Source organism: Canis lupus, chromosome 9 (genome assembly GCF_003254725.2).
Source record: "Canis lupus dingo isolate Sandy chromosome 9, ASM325472v2, whole genome shotgun sequence".
In the NCBI taxonomy this organism is placed as follows: Eukaryota; Metazoa; Chordata; class Mammalia; order Carnivora; family Canidae; genus Canis; species Canis lupus.
Window position 1 is genome coordinate 14909103 of NC_064251.1, and position 21138 is coordinate 14930240.

At 43.6% G+C, this 21138-nt stretch overlaps 1 protein-coding gene across 3 annotated transcripts in view; it reads right to left on the reverse strand.

The window, feature by feature from the left end:
• Positions 1 to 21138, reverse strand: part of MAP3K3 (mitogen-activated protein kinase kinase kinase 3) — a 69777-nt gene that overhangs the window by 8048 nt on the left and 40591 nt on the right. For all 3 annotated transcript variants that reach the window (XM_049114601.1, XM_025436718.3, XM_025436717.3), the window contains exons 6-8: positions 12589 to 12709; positions 5077 to 5210; positions 1778 to 1851 (exon numbers count right to left, since the gene is read on the reverse strand). In XM_049114601.1, coding sequence (XP_048970558.1) covers positions 1778 to 1851; positions 5077 to 5210; positions 12589 to 12709 — 329 coding nt within the window. The remainder of the gene's footprint in view (positions 1 to 1777; positions 1852 to 5076; positions 5211 to 12588; positions 12710 to 21138) is intronic.

Genomic DNA, 21138 nt, shown 5'->3' on the forward strand with positions numbered 1-21138 from the left:
GCCTAGCTTATCACAATACCTGCTTGGTATGTAATCTTGTTCTCACAGTTTGAGAGGGAAGCAGAATTTGGGAAAAACAGCCATCTTCTGAGTTCAGCTTACTACTTTCTCTTTAAGTACTCTGAGGCCCAAGTCTGACAGGACCCGCAAGAATCAACCCCTCCAGCCCTCCCAAATTCCACCTTGGAGTTTGGCACCACTTACCCTTCTTGTCCTTTCCTCTCACCTTGGTAACAGGGGAAGAGTTGCAAAACACCCCTTGCCCAGGGTGCTAATAAAAATAGCAACAACACCAAGCATCTTCCTTTCAGACTAATTACCACCATCCCATTTCAGAGATAGGGAAACTGAGGAATGGAGAGGTTAAGGGAAGCTACTTGACTTATATTTTAATGGAGCTGGGGTCTATGTGGCTCCACATCCCATAAAGAAGAGAGGAAAGCCCTATGCTCAAGTTAGACTGGGCCTCAAGGAAATAAGTCCAGGTCATTGGGTTTTACTCCCAAGGAAATGAAAACAAAGCATTAGAGGGACAGAAGCAAAATCTAAGAATCAAGTATATTCAGCTAGCTTTCCTAGAATTCACCTAAATGTCCTCTATCTTACATGTGAGAGTGCCTTCTGAGAGAGCCACAGGCCGGAAACGGTTAAGGACACGAGGGTGCCCCCTACTTCACAACTACTAGACCTTCTGTGGTCTTGTCCTACTGCCCACCCCACTCCCCAACCCTGCTTGGCCACAAAGTTTGGGAGATATTTCAAAGCCAGAGTCAGCCCCTGTCTTGGCAGAGCCTTCAGTTTGTGGCAGTAACTCTTGGCACTTTTATCTGGGCTTCTTGCTCCCCTGGTCGAAGAGCAAGCCCCAAGCAATGCTATAAAATGGATACCAACAAGTAACCATGACTATTTTATGACGTTTAGAAGGAAGACAGTGCTCATCAGTTTTCAGATCTGTTAGGAGAGACAGTACAAATTTGGCCAGTACCCATGTGAACAATTGGTCAGTTACACAAACAGAAAAAAAAAAATCCCCGAACCTGCTCCATAGCCTCTGACCACAGCCCTTAGTCCAGTCACACATGATCAAATGTGCTATTGGGCATAACAAGGTCAAGGTGAGAGACTGGCTAGATCACTGCCAAAGCCAACTCTAAACATACACCTCCTGTTGGGCCAACCAGCTCCACAGAGCCATTTGGTATGTAAAAGACAGCACTTACTCTGACAGAACAAGATTACATACCAAGCAGATAGTGTGGTAAGCTAGGCAGTCCAGATATTTTGTTTTCTGGTTTTTCTATTCCAGTTTCTTACTCTATCAGAAACACTTGGAGGAAAAAAAAAAGGCAAACCCACAGGTGATAATTCCATTTTTTTCCCCCAAACATGGAAGATTCACTACTTCTCAGGCCAGATCATAGCAATGAGGTCAAGAGCACAAGAGCAGTGTATATTATATGTAAACTTCAAACATGTACAGCACTTGGGATAACAGAGCAAGCATTTAACACATATGACTTGCTATTATGAGCTACTATTACGAGCTACAGTTACACTCACCTAATTATACAAACATAAGACTCTCATGGTACTTGAAAAATTAAGGAGAGGGCTAGGAATCCCAGAAAGAGGTTTCTTTCCCAGAAGCATGGTGTTGTAACCATGGGTCTGCAGAACAGTGTCTAGATCAGAGACATACTGGCTAACTCTGTTTCCTCAGCCCATCTGTCCCAAACATGCCCAGGCACTAACACCCAAAGCAGCCATAGTCCCATACCTGTCTGCCGACCTGTCCAAGGATTGGCAACTTCCTGACAAGGAATTTTCAGCACTGCTCAGAGGATCCAACATCTGTAAGGCAAGACATACAATAAAACCCCAGCCCCTGCCTCAATCCCAGCCAGGTGACTCAGGGCTTTATGGCCCAGCCAAGGCCAGCAAATAGTCCTTTCTGTCAAAATATGAAAGTGCCCTTTCTGTGCCTGTGCAGTGGGAAGAATGGCTAAGAAGGTACTATTCTCCCCTGTAGTTTGAAAGGCAAGTTTCCAGAAGGGAGAAAAATGCCTGGACAGCATCCCAAGGAACTCTGCCAGGAGAGCAAAGCAGAGACGCTACTTCTCTTGTTGGCATTTTGTTGGCTCAAGAACACTGGGAGCCTGGCACTGAAGCTGGTACTACCCCACAGAGGCTTCCATGGCATATGGGTGGGACTGTAATGCTTCTGTTTACACTCCATAATTTAAAATTTACCGAAACAAGAATTGCCCTCGTTCCACAGACAAGCCACTGCAGGTCCAGGAAGGTTAGGAGAATTGTTTAAAGTAATGAAACTAGTATTATACAGCTGATACAGATGAAAAATTTCCTAGTTCCTGGTTCTCATATGGAGGCAATAAGAATCTATGAAATGTTTCTCCAGCCTTTGGTCAAATGCAGTAACAAGAAGCCTTCAGATTAGCTTTTTCTTCAACTAATCTCCCTTCATTTTGCCTATAGGGGTATTCCCTATCAGAGTATTCATTATCTGAGATCCAAAGTTAAGCATTACATAGGGAAGCAGGAATCAGAATAATGAAAATTCACTAACAACTTTCATAAAATTAGTTTCCAACTCAAATTATCCCTTCCTATTTAATACTAGGGTCCATCTTGCCCATAATTTCAAAGTGAGACCAGTTAACAGAAGAAGAATAGGCAAGTACAATAACATGACAGGCATGATGCAGAAGAATACCAAAGGTTCAAGAGAGGCCTTCTGAAAATCCACTGAATCCTGTGAAGCCCTCTGGGGGAAAAAAAAAAAAAAAGAGGGCCCTCTTTATAACAGTGTCACAGAAGTCAAAAGGGAAGGAAAGAGGTAACATTGTGTCAGCAAAATTTTTGTTAGAAAAATTAAGCCAAAAAAATTAACATGAATCATGCTTTTGTTTGTTCTAAAAATTAGCAAACAGATACAACTACTACCTTAATCTGATGAAAGAAAAAACAAAATAAACCTATCTTAGTTTCACTTTTCAAGAAAGTCCCAATTGAATATTCCTTCACTATATACTACACTGTTTTGGTTTCTGTTACGTGGATTTATCTTGAATGGCTGGTTACCAGGAACAATTCACTTTAGCTAAGGGGAAGGGCCTAGGCATTCCTTCTTTGGCCCCCTCCTAAGTCTGTCCTCACTAGGAGTCCAATACTCCCACACTTTCCAGGGCTAGGCAAGTACAGCAGAGATGTAAAAGGACCAGGATATAGGGCCATGGGGAGAGATAGAGACTAAAGGCAATGAACTCATTTGCAACCTCTGAGATTTTATACCCAAGTCACCTCTAACACAGCTGATGTCCAGAAGTGCTCTAGCTAGAGAAAACAGAAAGGATGGTCAGTAAAATACCCAAGTAGGGAATCCTTACTCCCTCCAGGAGTAAGTAAAAGCACTCCAGGTCACTATTCTAAACACAAACTTATCTGGAAAGCAGGAGTTGTATACAGAAAAGAGAAGAAGCAGTGTAAAGGGTTTCCTCACAGCCTATATAGTTTGGATAATGCTTTATAGAGATTAGTTATCACCAGGAAAGAAAAATTATAAGAATCAGTTTTAGGGGAAAGAAAAATTACAAGGATCGGTTTTTTACAAAATCTATCATGTGATGCCGCTGCCCCTTCTACTGGATGCTTTGTTTTTAAGAAATTTCCTCTTCCCAGGGGTGCCTGGGTGGCTCAGTCAGTTAAGCATATACCTTTGCAGCTGCCTTCGGCTCAGCATGATCCCAGGGTCCTGGGACCAAGCCCTGTGTTGGGCTCCCTGCTCAGAGGGGAATCTGCTTCTCCCTCTCCTCATGTTTCCTCTCTCTTCTCAAATAAATAAAATCTTTACCAAAAAAAAAAAAAAAAGAAAGAAAAAGAAATTTCCCCTTCCCAGACCAAATCCTAAAAACTTGTAAGAGTGGATCTTTCTCTTATGTAATCAAAGCAAGCTCATTGAAAAGACTTCAGAATGAAGCCAGAGATCTCACTCTTGCTGATTTTACCAAGCCAAAATGCCATTTTCATCAAGTGAGCCATTAGTTAAAAAGTTAGCCATTAAAATGAGTGAGCCATTGTGGTAGGCATACCCCACAATGTGGCCACCCCTCTTCTTAAGTATGGGTAGAATTTGTGACTTGCTTCTAGTTAACAGACTATGGAAAAGAGGGTGATATATTCATTCGCATGATTATGTTATATTTTATGACTCTTATCTTTACAGACTAGAGCAAGAGATTCTCGTCTTGGCCTTGAAGAAGCTGCCATATTGTGAAAAAGCCATGTGACAAGGAACTGAAAGTGGCTTCTAGGAGCTCAGGATGGCTGCTGGCCAACAAACAGCAAGAAGACAGGGACAGTGCTACAACCACTGCCAACAGCCACGTAAGCTCAGAAGGGAGCCCCAAGCTCCAGAAAGGAATGCAGCCTGGCTGACACTTGACTACAGTCTTGTGTAACCCTGAGTGGAGGACCCCTGTTAAATCATGCCTAGTTCCTTACCCAGGAAAATTGTAAAATAATAAATGTATGCTGTTTTTAAGCTGCTAAGTTTGTGGTAATTTGTTATGTAGCAACAGATAACTAATATAGCTGTCTACCACCATAAAAGCTCACCCAAAGTTACATTTCTACAGTGTAATTTGGATATGGTATACTCCCTACCTTTCATCAAGAAATAACAGAACTAAAATATGGCTGATGAAAAACAAAAACTGTCAGTTTAGGATTGGTCATATGTTATATTCTGCTGATATCACAGGCAGTTTTAAGGAGGTATTCAAATAGCAGAGCGGTCTTCTGCAGGGAGACCAGTGAGAGGAGCACAGCAAGGTAAAATGTGTCGAATGTTCATCCAACACCAAGAAGGCTAGGTAGTTTACACGGTGTCGACAGCAGGAATTAATACTTGGTCCCAAAAAAGGAATAGTCCATATTTGGGCAGGTCTGGTTTACAAAGGAGCTAAGAGATGGGGTTCAAATCCCTCAGCTCTGCACCAGGCCCATTATAACCTTGGTCTGACACACCCCAAGGCACACCCCAAGCCCTGTACTCACACACTGCTCACTCGTCTCTGGGATGAACTCCCCTTCACTGTTGATGCTGGTGTAGGATCCCTGACGGGCAATGCGTTGCTGCCGCTCAGGCACGTAGCCAGGAGGAGGTGAGCTTCGGCCAGGATTCTGGGAGCCTAGAGCACAGAAACAAGACCTTTTACAACACAGCCCATGATATGTGGCTGAGAGCAGCAGACAGGGGACCAGGTCAGACCAAACATCTGTCGCAGAGGTTGGTACCAGGTAGGGATTCAGCAGAATTCCATTTGTTTCCTTCACTCTATGTGGCAGATACAATGGGTTAGACTCAAGATCTATTCCACACTTCTAGTATGCCTTCCTGTACTTCAGAAATTAATCAGTTAAAAGCTATTACTTCTACAACCCCCAAAGGTCCAGTCAATCAGATGTACTTGTGTGAGATTTAGATGACCTCCTGCTGCTCCTACTGCTCCTGGCCACTACAGTCATGGGAGCCCTGGTTCTTCTTTCTGCTGCAGCATTAGTGGAGACCTCACACCTGGCCTCCAGTTTTCCAGACGTCAAGGACAGATGCAGGCATCCCTATGGATGTGGTAGGGACCACAGCAGAAGGGTGCTGTGCTTCTGAATCTGGTAGCTTCCTGAGCCCAGAAGAGGGAAGAGCTCTGTGGTGTCTTAACCTAGAATTTGTTTCTTTCTCTCCAATCACTTTATAAGATGGGATATGCACTACATTTCTTCTTCCTGAAACTAGTTAGAGTGGATTCTACTCTACTCTGTGCACCTGAACCCTGACCAATATACTCTGGAGTGAAAAGGTATTACACGTTTTAACTAGAATGAAGCAAAAATGTGTCTTGTAAGGGATTGATTAGAATGAAAGAAAAACTTACTTATTGATGAAGTCCCAGACAGTGGTCTAACTATCCCCAGACAGCATGAACCGCCATTAGTCTGTTACATGGAGTGTCTAAATGAACCCTCCCCGGGATAAAATATCCAAGGCCCTGGACACCAGTTTCCACTGAACTCTCCCCTGTTTTACAGGTAGGATGGGACTGGCTCACATGATGAGGCCAGCACTACAGACCCAGGAGGGGCTGGGGGAAAATAGCAAAGGTTTTCTGAGCTTTTATTTCCAGCCAGAGACTTTCACTTTTTCCAATACACATTGCTGCCTGCAGAGAGCCAGCCTTGTTATCTGATGGGCAATGGGCCAGGGGCTATTGTGCACAGGCCCACAGCTTGGGGCAGGAAAGGGAAGTCTCCCCAAACCAATGGCTATCAGAGGAAGCAAATGGAAAAACCAGGAGTTGGCAGAACTGCTACAGAGCATTTTCAGTTTTGTTTTTATCTTCAATTCAGAAATTGGGGGCCAGTGAGACACATAACAGCAGTCAAGAACAAATAAGACAGAGACCTTAAGAGGACAGGATCCTGGACTGCAAGACCGAAGATGCTCCCACTGTGTACCAACAGGGACAGCAGCGAGCTAGACAGCACAAACCACAGTATGCAAGACAACCCATTCTAGGCCTTGGAAGGCAGTCATGCGGGGATGGAAGGTCTCTGGGATGCCCTTCACTGGCATTCCAGTTGGATCTTGCTCTATTCTGATGAGATCATTTGTGCCAAGGGGCCCCATCAGCAGTAGCTGAAGCAACAAAGCAGAGTAGTAGCCCCATGTTCAGGGTGGCCCACAGCTCTGCACAAAGGTGTTCTACACATGAGGAGAAAGCCAGGGCTTTAAGCTGCTGATGAGCTGTAGTCCTCCCAGAGTGTGCCAGCTGTCTGTGAGCTTCTTAACCCACGGCGCAAAGTCAGAGCAAAACTCACCCAAAGTTGAAAGACTGGCTCTCAGATTCTAGCCCTTCTCATAGGAGACTCTGGTCAGGAAGCTGATGCAGTCAGGAAGTTCCCTCTGCAGGGAGTTCTAGGGTTTGGGGTCAGTGTTAATGTGCAGGTCATTGCAAGTACAAAGAGATAGCTGTTTTGGCCATCAACTATTTTTTCTAAACCCTGCTGTCTCTTGCTGGGCAGATGAGATTGGGGGAGGAATCGACTTTTTTTTTTCTTCCTCAAATGGGAAATCTTAACCAGTATTCCTCAGTGTGCTCACACTGGACCAGGCTGTGCAGAACAGAGCTTCTCAACATTTTGTACCACGAGACCCTGAGAACATCCTAGATGTTTCAACTTTCAAAATTCCCATTTTATTTTGAAGTTGCCACCACTACTAAATAGTTTCTGGTCTCATCTAGCATCACAAAAGAATTTACAGCAAGGAGAAAAACACCGTGGAAGTGAAGGAAGCTGACGTGGGTGACCACCGGTTCTGCCCTTCCAACTGCACCAGGACAGGAGGGCTGGAGTATGCACTGCTCTCTAACCAGCTACTGCTGGGGGCCCCCTGCAAGTCACATCTCCGTTCAACTCTCCTCTGCCTGAACTTTCCCTCCTCTCCTCTCAGAGGCCTAGGGCTCTCCTCCCCCTTGCCAAGGCATTAAGCACTCTCTACCTGCACTTCCCACTTCACCTGCAGCAGGTGCCTCTGGCACCACCCTCAATGCTCATTTCAGCTGACCTGGCACCTCCCTTCTTCAAGAGCATGCTCAGATTTCTAGCTTACAAACAGTCTTGACCTTACTTTTGGCCTCTCCTGTAAGCCACTAACCCACCTCTGTTTTTCTTTTACAGCCAAACTCCTCGAAAGAACAGACTGCCTCTGCTCCCCTGCTCCTCATTCCTTAGGGGTTGCAATCTGACTTGCTGTCACTGTGGGACTGCAGTGGCAAGAAAGGAGATGGAGTAGGAAGAGAGGCAAAAGCACTTAGCGAGATGCCCTAGATCCAATGGGAGTCAAAATATGGCAGGGACAAGTCCCTGAGGCTTGGCTATGTGGCTTAAGAACACCACCCAATGTATTGTGGAAACATGGTGCTTGAGCTCAACTTCAAAGGTGGGTAGAATTTCTATAGGCAAAGATATAAAGAAGAGCATCATCATATAGGGAAACTCCATCTGCCTTTCTGAAGACCCACATGGGCCTTTGGGTTAACTCATTACCTAGTTGTTGTTCTTGTTTGTTGCTTGTTTTTGTTTTTTAGCATGAACTAGTTTAACAGACTAACTGGCTTGAAAAAAATTAAAATTCAAGCCATGTATATTATGATGGGAAAACAAAAAGCAAATGTGACAGCTGGTTTCAAAGAGTTGAAAACCTGTCATATGAAAGATGTTACCTATGGATCTGTGTTGTTCGAGAGTCACTGGGTAAAGTGAGGGAAGATACATTTTCAATTCAATATAAGGAAGAAGTTCAAAGAAACAGCACAGATTGGGCTTTCTTGTACTTCCCCATTACTGAAAATGGGGCCATGGCAGCTGAATGACCCACAGGTTGCCATCTCTTGCTGTATACTCACAGGTTTCTTCCCATTGTAGGGGAGGAGAGCAAAGCCCACTTGTTCCTGCTGGTTGGAAGCTGAACTGCTAAGGCTTTTCCTTTGACCCCATTTCTACTGCAAGAGCTTTTCTTCGTGCCTGATACTAAGACCCTGACTCTCTCCTCTCTTCCTATTTCCTTCTACGTACACTGTTACCAGCACAGTAAACACTCAGACATTTGTGGATGAGAACAACAGTTTGTGCCTCTTACCCTTTCCAACCTAGCTGGTACCATGTAAGTCCTCCTCCCACCCTCTCCTGCTTCTCTAGTGACTCCTCTCCTGTGTCCTTTGCAGGTTCATCCTCCTCTAATTGGCCACTAAGTATCTGGGTCCCTGAGGCTCAGCCCTCAGGGACCCAGATATTTCTTACTCTGCAGTCTCTGCCTAAAGGCCTCTCATCTGGACTTCTGGCTTCAACTAGACAATTTCTAATTTTTTTTTTCCTAGTCCTGATTTTCTCCCCTTTGAGCTAGAGACCTGTATATCTATCTGTCCATTTGATAGTTCCTCTTAGTTACCTCAATGGCACCCCCAATTCAACCTGTTTAAAATATCAGGTCTGCCCCTTCTCAGCACAGGAAACAGGTCCTCATCTATTGTTCCTGTCTTAGTGAAAGGCAATGTCATTTATCCAGATCCATACACCAGGAACTTATCTCTTACTCTTTCAACACTCATAAAGTGTATCCAATACCACAGTGGTTCTTGAACCTCTTAGGACCCTTTTACACTTTGAAAATCAAGAGTACTGAAAATCTTTTATTAAGTGGATTATATTAAATTTTTAAAAGATTTTATTTATTTATTCATGAGAATACACAGAGAGGAGAGAGAAAAGCAGAGACACAGGCGGAGGGAGAAGCAGGCTCCATGCAGGGAGCCTGACATGGGACTCAATCCTGAGGCTCCAGGATCACGCCCTGGGCTGAAGTCGGCGCTAAACCTCTGAGCCACCCGGACTGCCCGGATTACATTAATTGATATTCACTGTATTAGCAATTAAAGCTCAAAAGTTTTGAAAACACAATAATACACAAGCACACATTCCATTAGTATCAGAGCAATGACATCACCTCAGGCAGGTAACCTCTGAAAAACTCCTCATACTCACGAAAGAATGGGGTAAAAAGGCAAATCATAGACCTCCTCTATGGAAAGGATCCTTAGGGACCCCTTGCCCCAAGTTCCCAGACCATACTTTAAGAACCACAGCAACGCCATGTCCTTTTGTATTTGCCTTCTAAATGTCTTAAATCCACCTGTGCTTCCTCTCTCCACTACTGTCACTAGCCTAATCCAAACTTCTGTCTTGCCCTGGACCAAACTACATTAGCCTAACAAGGTTCCCCTTTCAATCCATTCTTGCTCCCCTGCAATCTGTTCTCCACACTGTAGCTAGAGTTTTTCAAAATACAAACCTGAATATGTCATACCACCTATTCCTATTCAGTTTAAAAACAAGAAAGTGGATTTTCACTGCTTTCAACATTAAGGATCAAAATCTTCATCATGAACAACAAGGCTCTGCATCCCTCCCCAGCTTCAGCCCGTTCCTTTGCATCACTGTTCTCAGCTCTCCAGCCTCAAGGCTTCTTTCCATTTCCAATCACACCATACGCCCTCAGCCATCAGGCCTCCCCACGTGTAGCTCTCCCTGCCTGGCACTCTCTTCCTTGTTTTCCCTTTGGATCACTCAGGCTCTAGATCATAGGCTAAGGCTTTCCTGGCCCCGAAATTAGGATGCAATCCCTCTGTTATACATGCTCACAGCACCACACACCTTTCAGTCACAGCCTATAAATTTTACATTACTCTTATCATGACAAATGTTTGTCTTCCTGTGCATCTCTAAAAGCCAAGGGGCAGGACCCAGGTCTTTTTTGCTTCCCATGTTTCTGGCACATAGCTGATACTTGGCCAATTAAATCTTAAGTGAATAAATGAATGAACAAAAATGTAGCTTGATAGGGAGAAAAGAAAATAAGATAATGTGCTGAACACCGTAATAGAGACGGGGATAAGGGACCAACATTTTCAGTGGCTTCCCACTGCCTACCAAACACACCCAAGGGCAGTCAAGACTCCTTAGGAGTGGCCCAGGCATCCTTTCTCAGCTTTTTTTATTTTCCTCCAAATATACCAGCCAGTCTGAAGTACAAGTGAGAGCTCTACAGGCCCTCTCCTCTCATCCTTATCAATGGAAATCCCCCCACAATCTCTAAAGATCCAGTTCAAACAGCTCCTCCACAGAATACATATCCAAGTTATCCTAGTTAGAAATAACCTCTGCCATTTCTTGGCTTTACGGAAAGGCTAGCAGGCTCCACCCACTTCTTCTGTCATGTCCACCACACTCTGTGCCACTTGGGGTTCCCCAAACCCACTACCTTCTTTTGTGATGGTGTCTGGCAGGTACCCCTTCCTGTGCCTGGAATATCTCTATGCTCAGTAAATGTTTCCTTCATGTGGAAGCTCTGAGGCTTCCTCTTCTGTAGAAGCCCTTCTCCAAAGTCCTAGGCCGAGTTGGGTATTGCCTCTTCCCACCCTACCCTGCCCTCCACTGTAGCCCCCACTGTACACACCTCCATTGTAGCCCTCATCCCAGCCCAATGGCTGGTACACACTGCTTGCTGAATGAAGAAACCCAAGATCTACATGTACTGGGAAGCTGTGTTGGCCATTTTCTAGATACACAGGAACTACTTCATAGAAATCCTATTCCTCAGCATTCTCAGACAAGGAAACTCCATATATGGCTCCTCAAAACAATGGCCCAGCATTTAGCCCCTGCCTCTACACACAAATCTTGGTTAGGAGCAGGAGGCCCAATCACTGCCCCATGTTGATCCTCATTGCTTCCTGTACAAATGAACAATGCTGCCTTCCTCCAGCCCCTCAATCTCTCTGAGGGCTCTGGAACAGAGGTCATGCTGGCAGAGTTTCCTAGGCTTCAGGGCACCTGGATTCCAGGGCCAGAGATGTTTCAAATAGGGCCTCCTTGCTAGGGTGCTGGCTCTCTGCCCCCCACCCCCACCAGCTTATTGAAAACATCGTCACCAATTAATTATCCACGATGCTAGAGAAATACGAAACTTTTATACAGGTCTCCAGCTTGGCAACACTTACTACCAGTGTTTGCTCAAGTTCCAGAAATTACTCAATAAGGCAAAGTCAATGCCTCAGTAACACATTCTTCTGCCACCCTTTCAAGAGGCTTATCATTCACAGACAGGCTTAGCAGCAGGATTGATGTTCAGAACTCCCCAAACTCAGCTCAAGATCTTCAGAGAGTTCAGTTTGATGCAACTCTACCTGTGTGGATAGAACTTGTCTTCCTAGCAGTAGGAGGGGTCTGAGCAACATTAGGGCAGTAGGTTCAACCCAAATGTTTGGTAAGGTCAGGTTTCCCTCTTGATACAAATTTCACAATTCAAGACATGAGCTTTCTCTTCAGACTCTGAGGAAATGGGATTCAGAGCCATACTGGACTATCTGGTATAATGCACAGACTTGACTTGGATTTCTTTCCTGGGAGGTCTGGGGGCAGCTACATAGTTTTCTTCCTAGTTAGCCAATCACATACATTATGGCAACAGTCTCCTGTTCTTTCCAGACAACTTAGTTTGATTCTCTAAAAGTTTCATTAATCAACATCTTCCTCAAAGTGTAAGGACTCCTCAGGAATCATAAGCAAGAGATCTGAAGTTAAAATTTAAACTTGGACCTTACTTCTAACCTGTAAGTCCCTAGTTTTTTAGCAAAACAATGGTCAAAAATGAGAGTGAACTGTTTATTGTTGGAGGTCTCCAAGTAGATGTTTGAGGAGATCACTTTTTCAGACATGTTTAAAAAGGAACTTGGTCACACCATCACATTGTTATATTGTAAGCTCCCTGAGAGTCAAGGACACCATCCCGGTCATTTCTCTACCCATTCCCCCCAAATAAAGGCATAGAGGATTATTTTCCACAGAGTTAACAGTCAATAAATCTTTGATGATGGTTTTTAATTAATATTTAATTTTTTAAAAGCATGGGCCGATAAATTAGATGAGAGGGGAAAAAAGAGGTGAAATACTCACTGACAGAGACGTGCCTGCTTCTGGGTTCAGGGGGCTGATAGATGGTATTGATATCTCCTGCAGACTGGGAAGCTTTGATCCGCACCTGCCTGGACACCCCAGAATGGGGAGAGGGACTGGTCTGTAAGATAAGAGGAAAAAGGTTGAGCTATCTTTAGCAGGCAGGCCAAGAGAGGCCCACATGTCCCTTCTGTAGAACAGCTCGTGCTCTTAGCTGTCTTCATGCTTTCAATACATGAGCTACCCAGTCTTCCCCCCCAAATCTTACTCCTCAACCTGGGCAAATCACGATTTCCTCATGGTAGTTTTACAGCTTCAGTAATATCTGAGCACTAAGACCCAATGCTCCAGTTTAAGAGGTGATGACCCAGGCATGGAGGAATAATAGGTTTTCCTATAATAATATGCTAAACAGAAAAGTGAGTTGTAAATACCCTCTCATAAAATTCTCCAGAGAGCTTGGGAAAAATAGCAGGAAATTATTTCAGCAGCGAGATCACCAGCCGAGTGGGGGGTCAGAATAGAGAATGACAGTAACCTCTCCGCCCAGCAGAATTCTGGTTGGTAAACATGTATTCCTAAAAGTAGCTTGATATGCTGCTTCTCCCCCAACCACAATCACTCCCCACAAATTATGGCAAAATCTCAGTTGCTTAGTATCACCAGGGGTTTATGTGCAAAACCACCTCAGGGTTGTGTTCATCTGGGAAAGGCTATCATAGCTACCATTCTGTCAGAGGTCAAGGATCTCAGAACAGAGTCAGAAAGCTTACCACACACACACATTCACTTTTCCACTGTTCCAGTTAAGCCACCCAACGAGCCCTAGAAAAAAATCAAAGCAACAAAGAGGGACCTTGCACTGAGAAAGCTGAAAAGTGAAGGTAGATGGTGAGCAAGTGACATAGGGATGCGATTATAAATACGTGGAGCACTACAGAGAGTGGAAATGGGAGGTCAGGCGCGCTAAATAATTTGGATCAAAGTTTCAACTTGCTTCTCCAGCTCTTCTACCTCACATAAGAAAAAAAAAGTTCGACCTAAACAAACTATATCCTGTCCTCCAGGAAAAAGGCTTCCTGGTCTCAGGGCTGAATTCAGCTGCCAAGCAGCCTCCTCTCGTCTTTCCACGCCAGACTTTGTCACATGCAGGGCTGTCTCTACAAACTGTCTTGCTCTAACGGGAAGTCAGAACCAAGGGGAAGTGGAATGTTCTTTCTGAAGCCTCCGATGTGCAATAGCTCTCTGCTGAGAGTCAGAAAGGAAAAAACAGTCAAAGCCACATACTGGGGAAACAGGCCAGTGAAGGGCAAGGAAAGGCCACAGCCCTATAGTCAGAAAGAGAAGAGCCACATGATGAGCCCCCTGAGGACACCTGCTTGCACACAGTGCTTTTTTTCTTTTTTTAAGATTTTATTTATTTATTCATGAGAGACACAGAGAGAAAGAGAGAGAGGCAGAGACACAAGCAGAGAGAGAAGCAGGCTCCATGCAAGGAGCCCGATGTGGGACTCAATCTCGGGTCCCCAGGATCACACCCTGGGCCACAGGTGGCACCAGGGCTGCCCACACACAGTGCCTTATACACAGTGAGAATTCCATAAATCTTGGCAATGTGAATTTGAAATGTACAAAAGAACGTACACTCTAGACTCAATTTTAAACGCTAAGAACTGAGACAGTAAAGTAGGTTCCACAGCCAGCATGAGCATTGGTTTGTAGAAGGAACGGCTGAAATTATGGCAACAGGTTGGAAAACAGATGAAGAGGATCAATGGAGGTTTCAAAGGAAGGCTTCATATACCCTAATGTGCACAAATCACCTGAGATCTTGTTAAAACACAGATTCTGACTCAGTATGTCTGGGATGGAGTCGAGAATCTGCATTTTTTTTTATTTTTTTAAGATTTTATTTATTTATTCATGAGACACAGAGAGAGGGGCAGAGACACAGGCAGAGGGAGAAGCAGGCTCCATGCAGGGAGCCCAACGTGGGACTCAATCCTGGGACCCCGGAGTCACACCCCGGGCCGAAGGCAGGAGCTAAACCACTGAGCCACCCAGGGATCCCCTGCATTTTTTTTTTTTAAGATTTTATTTTTAAGTAATCTCTATACCCAATCTAGGGCTTGAACTTACAACCCCAAGACCAAGAGTCACACACTCTCCCAACTAAGCCAGCCAGGTACCCTGAGAATCTGCATTTCTAACAAGCTTCTAGGTGTGCTGATGCTCCTGGTCCATAGGCTACACTTTGAGCAGCAAGGTCGTAGGAAAGTTATATTTCAATTTAAGTTCACAGTTCTCAATCCTAGACACCCATTAGAGCTGCCTGTGAGGCTTTAGACACCTCACATCAACTACAACAGAATCTCTGGAGATGGGGCCCAAGGACTGGTATTTATTTTTTAAAGATTTTATTTATTTATTCATGAGAGACAGAGAGAGAGAGAGGCAGAGACACAGGCAGAGGGAGAAGCAGGCTCCATGCAGGGAGCCCAATGTGGGACTCGATCCCAGGACCCCAGGATCACATCCCGGGATGAAGGCAGGTGCTAAACTGCTTAGGCACCCAGGCATCCCTAAGGACTGGTATTTTTTAAATCTCCCCAAGTGTTTGTAATATTCAGTCAAGTTTCAAAACCTTAGTAGAGGGATAAAGGAGAATGGCACAGTAAACAAAAATGAGGTTCATGCAAGGATTCAGGAAACTTTGAACACAAACTAGAAGTGGGAAAGAGAGGGAGGTGGGGCTAGGAAAAACAAGAAGGGATTGTGGTGGAGTGAAAGGAAAGCCCACAGGTAAAGTGTGGCCAGCAGAATGTTCTAAAGATAGAAAACAGAAGGTGGCATTTGACTATTCAGTGTAAATCTCACTGAAGGACTCTGTAGGTAGCAGTGTGTGTGGCTAACACAAACAACACGAAAAATTACCAGGGAACCACATCAATAAAGATTATGGTGACTGGAAGCTACGGGATCAGCAGAAAAAGTGGTTACAAGAGTTGACCCACAGACTATCTTGATAAAAGATTTGATGGAATGAGACAAAACGAACAAGTGGATTCAACTATGCAGAGGGTAAAAGTGTGTGTGTGTGTTTGCTCCAGTTTGGTTCATGAGAATGTAAGGTGAGAAATGGTACCCTGGATCTCATTAGTCCTCTGCTTCAAGGGTGGCATCAAGAGACTTTGCACAGAAGACTGCAATACTTATGATAGTTATATTTTCTTCTCCTAAGGTAACCCAATAATTAAAGAGTTCATCCAAATTGAGATAAGGTGACTAAATCTGTGTTTTCATTATCTGTACTCTCCAGGGCTTCCTAGACTTTGACTGCATATTTACAGCTTAGGGTGCCTTTCTAGACTAAAGAGTCCCAGGCTTTTTTGGCTATTCACATACAAAAGTGACTCCAACCCCTTGAAAATGTCATCTTTCCTGGACCTTTTCTAGCTCAGTTACCCTCTGAGCTGTGGGAAAGAGAATGACACAACACCTCACAACTTCGTCCCATGGGCAACATTATACTTTCTGTTCTGCTTAAAATGAACTGTGGAAGAGCCCGGAGGAGGTCTTCCAAGGACACTATAATAGTTATCAGACCTCTCTCCCGGAGGGTAAGTGATAGGTACTGAACTACAAGTCAGAACATCTGGATTCTAGACCAACTCTGTCATCACTGATTGTTCACCATGGGCAAGCGACCCTAAATCTAGGTTTCCCTAGGTGTAGACTGGCCAGAACAGCTGCCTGCCCTTGACCTCTCAAAGTTGCAAGAATCAGAGAGACAAAAGCACTTATACATGTAAGGTGTTATATTTAACCAGAGGCCAGACTGAAGCTATTGTACTCAACAAATTTGGTTCTATCTTCCTGCACTTGCCCCATTATTTTAGATTATCCTTGATATTTTGAAATAGTAGACAAGATAGCATGGAACTCACTGATGGGATATTTGGGAAGTGGGCAACATTTAGGTGAGAAGATTAGAAGTTTACCCTTGTCAGGGTGAATCTGAGGTAACAAAACAAAATGCCATACTCCGTTTAAGGTGACTAGGTACTTGATTTTTATCATATTCAGATATAAGTGACAGAAGAATGTTAAGCTTGAGATTATTTTAAGATAGTGGAAAATTTGGGTCTAGGAAGTTATAAGAAGGTCAAGAGTAGAAAGATAAACTCACAGTTGAATGCACACATGCTTAGAGAAAAAGTCTGTAATAGGAATAAGCAGGCACAGGCCTATGGCAGCAAGAACTACTGAAGGAGATGATGAAGTATCCTAAAATGGCAGGAGAAAGCAAGGTGAGAGAGAGGCTCTTCAGACTAATAGGAGGCTCTGTGATGACCAAACTCCAGGAGTTCCCAGGTAAGAACCACATGAAGCCTAAGACATGGCCTTGGCCAGGTGAGCTGGGAGGGGTTTGACATACATCTTGGTGGGGGGTAAAGAAAGAGGAAAGATTAGAAGCTGTAATAGAAGTATCAGTAGAAAAGGAATTCAGAGAGAAGAAAGAGACTGCACATTTGAAAACAGGTATAAGGGAAGTGAAGCAGTAACAAGAGGTGGATGAGGCAATAGATTGCTAAGAAACTCTACAGAGAAATGAAGTGGCTGCCAGTTATCTGCTGGAGACACAGCAGGGTGCTATGGTATCCTGGAGTAGCACACTTAAGTATGATCTGTGGGACTGGTACCATGCAACAGCTGATGGTGTAACAGTCCTCAACAAGGTAGTACAAAAACAGAGAATAACTCTCTACAGACTTTTACAGCAATTTGGCAGAGTGACTTACTGTCTACTGAAATTAACAATAAACACTATAGTCTTATATTTTGTATATCTCTCATTTATTTTACCATTTCATTTTTCAGTTTTTGTGTTTTAAAAAGAATTGGTCTGGGGGATCCCTGGGTGGCTCAGTGGTTTAGTGCTTGCCTTTGGCACAGGGCATGATCCTGGAGACCCGGGATCGAGCCCCATGTTGGACTCCCTGCATGGCGCCTGCTTCTCCCTCTGCCTGTGTCTGCCTCTCTCTCTCTGTCTCTCATGAATAAATAAATAAAATCTTAAAAAAAAAATTGGTCTGTAACAGACTGGAAATTAGAATAATAAAACTGATTTTTCATCACAGATGGTTAGAGAAGCACTGTTCTAGAGGTGAGATTCCTGAGCTTATTAAGAAGCCTGCAGTGGGGCTCCTGGGTGGCTCAGTTAAGTGTCTGCCTTCAACGCAGGTCATGATCTCAGGGTCCTGGGATTGAGCTCCGTGCTGGGCTCCCTGCTCAGCAGGGAGTCTGCTTCTCCCTTTCCCTCTGTCCTCCCTACCCGGCCTCATGCTTTTTCCCCTCCTCTCTCAAATAAATAAAAATCTTAAAAAAAAAGAAAAAAAAAAAAAAAAAAGAAGTGTGAAGTCTAGGTGAGGAAGTTCCCAAGGAAAGGTTTCATCACCACCATTACCATTGCCACTACTAGTCCTTTTTTTTAAGATTTTATTCATTCATTCATTCATTCATTCATTCATGAAAGACAGAGGCAGAGACATAGGCAGAGCAGAGGGAGAAGCAGGCTCCTTACAGGGAGCCCGATGCAGGACTTGATCCCCAACCTGGAATCATATCCTGAGGTAAAGGCAAATGCTCAACCACTGAGCTACCCCAGGTGTCCCCACAACTGCTAGTCTTTTTTTTTTTAAAGCATTTTATTTTATTTTATTTTTAAAGATTTTATTTATTTACTCATGAGAGACACAGAGAGAGAGAGGCAGAGACACAGGCAGAGGGAGAAACAGGCTTCATGTAAGGAGCCCGATGTGGGACTCGATCCCGGGTCTCTAGGATCACACCCTGGACTGAAGGCAGGCACTAAACCGCTGAGCCACCTGGGCTACCCACAACTGCTAGACTTAAATGTAAATCTTTATAAATGCAAAAAGTTGGGGCAGCTTAAGTGACCTGATAATAACAAAAATGGTTATTTAATTAAATTATGGTATATCTACTCAAGGGAATTATGCATTTTGATAAATTTTAATTACAAAGATCACACATTAACATGGGAAAATGTGCATCACAACGTTAAGTGAAAAAATAAATTAGAAAATTGGAGGACTACCATGACAATACTTAAAGTATGTACCTCAAAACTATAGGGGTACATGTAAATAGCAATTGATGAGTGTGTTATAGTGATAGGATTGCATAGGGTAATTCTCTCTTTATTTAATTTCTTTATTTAATTGAGAGAGAAAAATAGGCAGCAGGGAGAGAGTCCCAAGCAAATTCCCCACTGAGTGTGGAGACCAAAACAGGGCTCAATCTCATAACCACAGCATCACACATGAGATGAAACCAAGAGGTGGATTGTGTCACCCAGACGCCCTAATAATTCTCTCTTTTTAAAATTTTATAAAGGGACGCCTGAGTGGCTCAATAGTTGAGTGTCTGCCTTCGGCTCAGGGTGTGATCCCAGTGTCCTGGGATCGAGTCCCACTTTGAGCTCCCTGCATGGAGCCTGCTTCTCCCTCTGCCTATGTCTCTACCTCTCTCACCTCTCATGAATAAATAAATAAAATATTTAAAAATAAATAAAGCTTTATAAAAAGTTATATTGACAGGGGATTGACAGGGGAAGGGGGGAATTTATACTGACTTTATAGTAATTTTTAAAAATATAAGTCCTAAAAATTTATATATATATATATATATATATGTGTGTGTGTGTGTATATATATATATATATATATAAAAGTCCTTAGAGAGGCATCAACGTGGCATTTATTTTATGCAACATCTAATGCAATGCCATAGGCATCAGAGCTCAGATGGTCATTTTTCAAACAGCTTGGGTGTTGCAGCAGTATCTGCAGCCATGCATACCCCTTAAAGGATGGGAAAGTGGATGTAAAGAACCATTTATCTATACATTCTCATCAAGGGAATGAAGAGATCATAATCAAGGGTGCTAGCTTCTAGTCAAGCAATTACACCATTAAACCGAAGCCTAATTCTAGCTTCTTCTGTATAGAAGGGGTTTGCTGAATATGATCTCCACTTGACTTTTACTAATAATTAAGAAGCATTCATTGTGTTTTCTTTAGAGGATGGGTGGGGAAGGGGTCCCAAAACAATAAATCACAGCTCCTGCTCTTGAGGAGCTTAATAATCTTTTGGGGTAAAACTTACAAATATGTATCAACTAGAGGGCAATTACTAAGCAACCTATAAACTAGTGTGCACATTATATCCAATGACTAAAGGAACAGGGAATAACCAAGATAAGATGGCTGCAGTCACAAACACTGACCACTCTGTAGCAGGTAAATCAAGTAAGATCCTAAAAACAAGGTCATAGCCACGGTCTAGCAAAGAGCAATAAGGAAGAACTGCAGAATGGGTGGGAGTATGATGAGTATGTTGAGGGATATGGAAGACTGCAGAATTGGAAAGAAGGATATCTGGTGATAAACCCTGGATGCTAGACTATATTTAGACCTTCTATGAGAGGCAATAAAGAAAGACTATAAGGAGCAGGTAAGTAACTTGAACAGAGAAATAAAATAATAAAGTATATATTTTACTTCAGAATACTTCCCAAAACATATCTAGAAAAAAGATACATCTGGGACAGAGAAGACCAATCCTCAATCACATGGACATGTCTATAATATTAGAAAATGTCTTCTTTATTCTAAGGCCTCCTAACTGCATTCTCTTGTGCCTCTCCCTAATGAGTAGGACAGCCCGATCCCAAAACATCTTTTTAAAAATACATGGTAAGGGGGCTCCTGGGTGGCTCAGTCAGTTAAGCATCTACTTTTGGCTCAGGTCGTGATCTTGGGATCCTGGAATGGAGCGCCACATCGGTTCTAGCTGCTCAGCAGGGAGTCTGCTTCTCCCTCTCCCTCTGCCCCCACTCATGCTCAATCTCTCTCTCTCAAATAAACAAAATCTTAAAAAGAAGAAGAAAAAGATGACGACAGACCCAAATTGCAATCATTCTTGCGAAATATAGGCATCAAAGACCTTTTAAAAGAAGCAGTTATTTAAGGGATAATTCCTCACTTCTGACGGCCTCTATAGATTGCCTGCCATTTGGTAAGGAAGCAGCTAGTAAGTTACAAGAAGCCCACTCCGTGGCCTTTTTTCCATTGAACAGAAGGAAAAGTCTGTTTCCTACATGTTTCTCAAGAGACAGGCATGACTGCTGAGGAGTTGTGAGAGGTTTACATGATAGTCTCAAATCCTTGGCAGCCTTTGCTACACCCCACCCTCATCAAATCTCTCTTGTTGGGATTCAAATTGAATTGAAATAACAAAAATAGGGATCCCTGGGTGGCGCAGCGGTTTGGCGCCTGCCTTTGGCCCGGGGCGCGGTCCTGGAGACCCGGGATCGAATCCCACGTCGGGCTCCCGGTGCATGGAGCCTGCTTCTCCCTCTGCCTGTGTCTCTGCCTCTCTCTCTCTCTCACTGTGTGCCTATCATAAATAAATAAAAGTTTAAAAAAAAAAAAAAAAGAAATAACAAAAATACAGAAAAAATTT